We start from the raw sequence: 6,580 nt of genomic DNA on the forward strand, positions 1-6,580 counted from the left end.
TGTATGTAATACGCTGACTGTGGATAAGTACCTAACACAACCCCACTTAAAAAAATCCAAACTATCCCTTTAAGGGCTAGACATTGATAGGAAATACGCCAAAGCAAAATGGTGTAATTTCCCCTGTTTGTTGACTTGTCTAACAGCTGTCCTTTAAATGTCACTGTGTGTTGAAGGAGTGCTCCAAGGGGACAGCTCGGTGCGTGACATTTAGCTGCCCGCTGTACAACGTGACGGACAAAGCTAAGATTTACGTCCGGTCCCGTTTGTGGAACAGTACGATGCTAGAGGTCAGCTCATCAGCTACATACACAGACACATTATTTTAAAAAAACTGTATTAAGTTGCCATGGCTGAAAATGTTTTGACAGTGCATGTGTGTGTGTGTGTTCCTGCAGGACTATCCCAATGCCCTGAGAATTACAGTCAGAGGTCAAGCCACACTGAAGCTCAATACAGATAAACCAACCATTAGGATGGAGAGAAAGACTGACATGGTGCGTGGTTATGATGATAATGGTGATAATGATTACTATGTAGGGCTGGGCAATAATGTTGTAACTGTCTTTTCCAGGTTTTAAAGGCTTTCATTACAGTAAAGTGACGTCATTTTCTAAACATACTAGACTGTTCTAGCTGTTCTATCATTTGCATTTACCCACATCGTCATTATCCACATTACTGATGATTATTTAGCAATTATCGATATCATTAACAAAAGAAATATTGGGATATTTGATTTTCTCGTTACTGCCCAGCCCTGTAATGATGGTAGTGATGATGATGGTGATAATTTTGACTTGACTCTCTCCACCTTTCTTGTAGTTCACAGTAGAAATAGAGCCAGTGGAGAGGGAGGAGGCACCCTACGAGCTCCCGCTGTGGATCATCATCTCTGCAGCTGTAGCGGGAATTCTCCTGCTGGGAATAATCATTCTGATACTATGGAAGGTGAGACTACCAATCACCACAGCACTGATTACTCTCTTTCACATGCTGTATTTCAGACACAGACTCTGTCTGAATAGCTCTGAATATCTCCACATGTGCCATTTTTTACTCTCACCGAAGATCTTCTCTGGATTACGTGATAGCTGTTGACACATTCATCTGACTGATTTTTAAACCTCCATATCGAGCCTTTAGTTTAACCTTTGACTCACCCTGCCCCTTGCACCCTCCTCCACCCCCAGTGTGGCTTCTTCCAGCGAGCCAACAGGAGGGAGATGTATGAGGCCAAAGCCCAGAAGGCTGAGATGAAGATCCAGCCCTCTGAGACAGAGAGGCTGACTGAGGACTACTGAGGCCCCCAGGGGTCCCCCAACAGCACACACCAGTGGGGCTTTAGGGTAACGACACCCCTATGAATGGATTTTCTATGGATACTATTTATTAATCTTTTGGGGTGTGATTCGACTGTCTTTCCACTTAACTTTCTCTTTTATGTCCGCTTTTTGTATCTTCCTAACATCGCTTCAACTGCCCTTTCCGGCTAATACTCATGTTTGTCCTTCCTACTTTATCCGTCTTCTCCATTTTCCGCAGCGTGGGTTTATCTTCTACCTGCCTTGATTTTCCTCAGCCTATGAATCCTAAATGTCCTTCTCAACCCGTCATTAATCCCAGCTCCCCTGCTGTTTTGAGTGCATCCTCTTTAATGTCACCTCCCTCTCCTTCTCTCTCTTCCCCCACTAGCTTGGATTCTTCAAGCGAGCCGTCTACTACCGGATAATGCCAAAGCACCAGGGGGTGAAAATTCGCAAGGCTGAGCGCTATCAGTTCAATCTGGGATTTCAGCCTGAAGAGCCACAGAAAAAGTATTGGATCACCAACTGGACAGAAATGCAGCATTACTACTACTGAGGCCTTTTACTTTGGGCCCTGAACCACTCACAGCACATTGGTTTGACACGGGCCACACAAAGAACAATGGGCTCGGTCCAGCCACATGGACTTTGCACTGCATGGACCAACTGTGGATAGTGCATTCCTTTTTTTTTTTTTTTTTACTTTAAGTAGATTTCATCAATTTTTTCAGTGCAATATACTGAACAGTTTGTTTCAGAGATTGTAATTTGTTAAGTATTTTTCATGAATGCAGTGTTTGAATCGGGGTTGCATTCAGGAGTAAATTGTAAATGGTTCTGATTACGGTGTTTGCATGTATGTTTCCATTTTTTTTTTTCCCTTTCTGAATCATCCAAGCAAAGTTGCTGGTCATTCATCATGCTAATTTCCACCATGTCTGTTTTCCTCTCCAGTCAGAGGAGTGAGTCTATTGATCTTCTCTGTGATTGTGTTTGTCTTATCCTGCTCTGTCCCCAGGCATCACTTTGTGGTCGGACGCTGTAGGCTATGTACGGGGTTTGAACCTACGTCAGTCTTTCAGGAGATTGTTTTTCAAACTGCACTAAGAATATGTTGACCAGCTTCCAGCATCTTTATTTGAATATTACTGTTTGGCAAACATTACAAAGACTAGCATTTCTTATGGTTTTGGCACCGACCTCCAAAAAGTGTGTTTTACAGGCTACGTAGAAAAAATATTCCCCTGGTTTCAGGGAATAAATACAGAAAGGTACAGAAAAAAAGTGCCATTCATTGGTTAATAAGACATTTTATAGCCCAGCTTGATACACTTTAATTTGCCCACATTAAACTCCATGCATAAGTCATCCAAGCACCCCTGCAACACATTGAAAAGCAATAGCTTCTTGTCTGTATGTAGATTTAGCCAACATATGTTGAGGAGATGGTGGGAGCACACTTGATTATTATTTATTACACTGTCTTGTGTTATTACAGTAAAGAACGTATCTTTAAAAAATATCACAAACAGGGAGTCACGACACTGGAGTAAATAATACATGACTGTATATACTGTATGTCTGGAGACTGTAAGCTCTAGCATACATAGTTATGTTATAAATTGTACATAGTGACAAGTTACAGTGAACTGACTTATCTGAATGAATGGAAATATCATTGGCCTTTGTTGTTCCTCTGTCCCGAAGCTTTGTATTTTTGTATGAGACAGTAAAATGACACTTGGATTGTTTCCAAGCCATTGTGGCCCCCATTGAGGTCAATCTGCAGCACTGAAAACAGACTGGACCAGGAGAGGACAGTCACTGAACAGTCTCTGATGGGACCAAGTGTTGCATTACCACTCTTGTCCGTGTTACCTGAGAGCCCGCAGGTTGTGACTGTGACAGAGGCTCCTTTGACTCTGTGAGTAAAGAGGGAAAGGCTGAAACCAATGCACAAACTCCGTTCTCTGTCCTGGTGGTTTTTCTTTTTTTTACTGTGCAGTTTCAATGTAATTAAATTGTTTTTACCAACCTTTGCAGTTTATTTGCTTTTCATAATATATTGATGAAAACAAAGGCAACATTAATATTTAATGCCTTTGTTGGAGAAATGCAGAGGAAAGCAAAAGAAAGAAACAAAATCAGATATTCAAAAATGCAATTAATGACTTGACAAACATTCATTAAATAATTTCTTCTCGAAACATTCAAATATTGCGAATAAATTAAAAAACTAATGTTCTTTTGCATAGGCAAAAAATAATTTGACTTCAAGTGTATACTATTAATATACAAGACAAGATAAGGAGGCAGACCAAAACGAAAAGCAACTTTGATCGGATGTATTGTACAGTACACAAAAACACTGATGACGTTGGAACTACGCATTGTGCAAAACATATATCATAGTATAGTATTTCATAAAGAACATCATAGTATAGTATGAGAAAAAAACATCATAGTATAGTATGAGAAAAAACATCATAGCATAGTATGACAAAAATATTATAGTATAGTATGACAAAAATATTATAGTATGACAAAAAATGTCATAGTATAGAATGACAAAAATAGTATAGTATGACAAAAAACATCATAGTATAGAATGTCACAAAAAATATAGTATGACAAAAAACATCATAGTATAGAATGTCACAAAAAATATAGTACAGTATGACAAAAAATTTCATACAATAGTATGAAAAAAATATCACACTATAGTATGACAAAAAATAACATGGTATAATATGTCATAAAAACTATCATAGTATAGTATGACAAAAAAATATACAATAGCATGTCATAAAAAATATAGTAAAATATGACAAAAAATATCATAGTATAGTATAACAAAAAATGTTAGAGCATAGTATAACATCAAAACATCATAGTATAGTATGATAAAAAATATTAAAGTATAGTATGTCATAAAAACTATCATAGTATAGTATGAAAAAAATGTCAAGAGTATAGTATGACAAAAAATATACAATAGTATGTCATAAAACACATCACAATATAATATGACAAAAATGATCATAGTATAGTATGGGAAAAAATATCATGATATAGTATGTCATACTAAACTATGATGTTGTTTAATACATACTATACTATGATAAAACATCACAGTATAGTATGACAAAAAGTACCATACAATAGTATGTCATAAAAACTATCATAGTATAGTGTTACAAAAAATATCATGGTATAGTATGTCATAAAAATATCATAGTAAAATATGACAAAAAATATAGTATAGTATGACAAAAAATAACATACAATAGTATGTCATAAAACATATCACAATATAATATGACAAAAATTATCATAGTATAGTATGACAAAAAATGTCATAGTATAGTACGACAAAAAATATCATGTATAGTATGTCATCAAAAATATCATAGTATAGTATGACAAAAAATATCACACAATAGTATGTCATAAAAAATATACAATAGTATGTCATAAAACATATCACAATATAATATGACAAAAATTATCTTAGTATAGTATGGCAAAAAATATCATGTATAGTATGTCATAAAACATATCACAATATAATATGACAAAAATTATCATAGTATAGTATGGAAAAAAATGTTAGCATATAGTATAACATCAAAACATCATAGTATAGTATGGCAAAAAATATCATGTATAGTATGTCATAAAACATATCACAATATAATATGACAAAAATTATCATAGTATAGTATGGGAAAAAATGTTAGCGTATAGTATAACATCAAAACATCATAGTATAGTATGACAAAAAATATCATGTATAGTATGTCATCAAAAATATTATAGTATAGTATGACAAAAAATGTCATAGTATGACAAAAAATATCATACAATAGTATGTCATAAAACATATCACAATATAATATGACAAAAATTATCTTAGAATAGTATGGCAAAAAATATCATGTATAGGATGTCATAAAACATATCACAATATAATATGACAAAAATTATCTTAGTATAGTATGACAAAAAATATCATGTATAGTATGTCATCAAAAATATCATGGTATAGTATGTCATAAAACATATCACAATATAATATAACAAAAATTATCATAGTATAGTATGGCAAAAAATGTTAGAGTATAGTATGGCAAAAAAATGTTAGAGTACAGTATTACATCAAAACATCATAGTATAGTATGATGAAAAATGATCATAGTGTAGTATGATGAAAAATATTATAGTATAGTTTGTCATAAAAAATATCATAGTATAGTATGTTATAAAAACTATCATAGTATAGTATGACAAAAAATATCATAGTATAGTATGTCATAAAAACTATCAAAGTATAGTATGACAAAAATATCATAGTATAGTATGACAAAAAAATGTCAAGAGTATAGTATGACAAAAAATATCATGTATAGTATGTCATAAAACATATCACAATATAATATGACAAAAATTATCTTAGTATAGTATGACAAAAAATATCATGTATAGTATGTCATCAAAAATATCATAGTATAGTATGTCATAAAACATATCACAATATAATATGACAAAAATTATCTTAGTATAGTATGACAAAAAATATCATGTATAGTATGTCATCAAAAATATCATAGTATAGTATGTCATAAAACATATCACAATATAATATGACAAAAATTATCTTAGTATAGTATGACAAAAAATATCATGTATAGTATGTCATCAAAAATATCATAGTATAGTATGTCATAAAACATATCACAATATAATATAACAAAAATTATCATAGTATAGTATGGTAAAAAATGTTAGAGTATAGTATGGCAAAAAAATGTTAGAGTACAGTATTACATCAAAACATCATAGTATAGTATGATGAAAAATGATCATAGTGTAGTATGATGAAAAATATTATAGTATAGTTTGTCATAAAAAATCATAGTATAGTATGTTATAAAAACTATCAAAGTATAGTATGACAAAAATATCATAGTATAGTATGTCATAAAAACTATCAAAGTATAGTATGACAAAAATATCATAGTATAGTATGACAAAAAAATGTCAAGAGTATAGTATGACAAAAAATATCATAGAATAATATGCCATAAAAAATATCAGCAAAATATGACAAAAAATATCTTAGTATAGTATGACAAAAATTATCATAGTATAGCATGGCAAAAGATATACTATAGTATGACAAAAATGTTAGAGTATAGTATAACATCAAAACATCATACTATAGTATGACAAAAATGTTAGAGTATAGTATAACATCAAAACATCATAGTATA

General features: G+C 32.5%; 1 protein-coding gene across 1 annotated transcript in view; it reads left to right on the forward strand.

The window, feature by feature from the left end:
• itga3b (integrin, alpha 3b) overlaps positions 1-3,342 on the forward strand; it is a 43,277-nt gene extending 39,935 nt beyond the window's left edge. Inside the window, exons 22-26 of the mRNA XM_049563502.1 lie at positions 177-290; positions 399-497; positions 826-951; positions 1,194-1,349; positions 1,696-3,342. Coding sequence (XP_049419459.1) covers positions 177-290; positions 399-497; positions 826-951; positions 1,194-1,304 — 450 coding nt within the window. The 3' untranslated portion in view covers positions 1,305-1,349; positions 1,696-3,342. The remainder of the gene's footprint in view (positions 1-176; positions 291-398; positions 498-825; positions 952-1,193; positions 1,350-1,695) is intronic.
• The last annotated feature ends 3,238 nt before the right edge of the window (positions 3,343-6,580 follow it).

Source organism: Epinephelus fuscoguttatus, linkage group LG20 (genome assembly GCF_011397635.1).
Source record: "Epinephelus fuscoguttatus linkage group LG20, E.fuscoguttatus.final_Chr_v1".
Classification (NCBI taxonomy): domain Eukaryota; kingdom Metazoa; phylum Chordata; class Actinopteri; order Perciformes; family Serranidae; genus Epinephelus; species Epinephelus fuscoguttatus.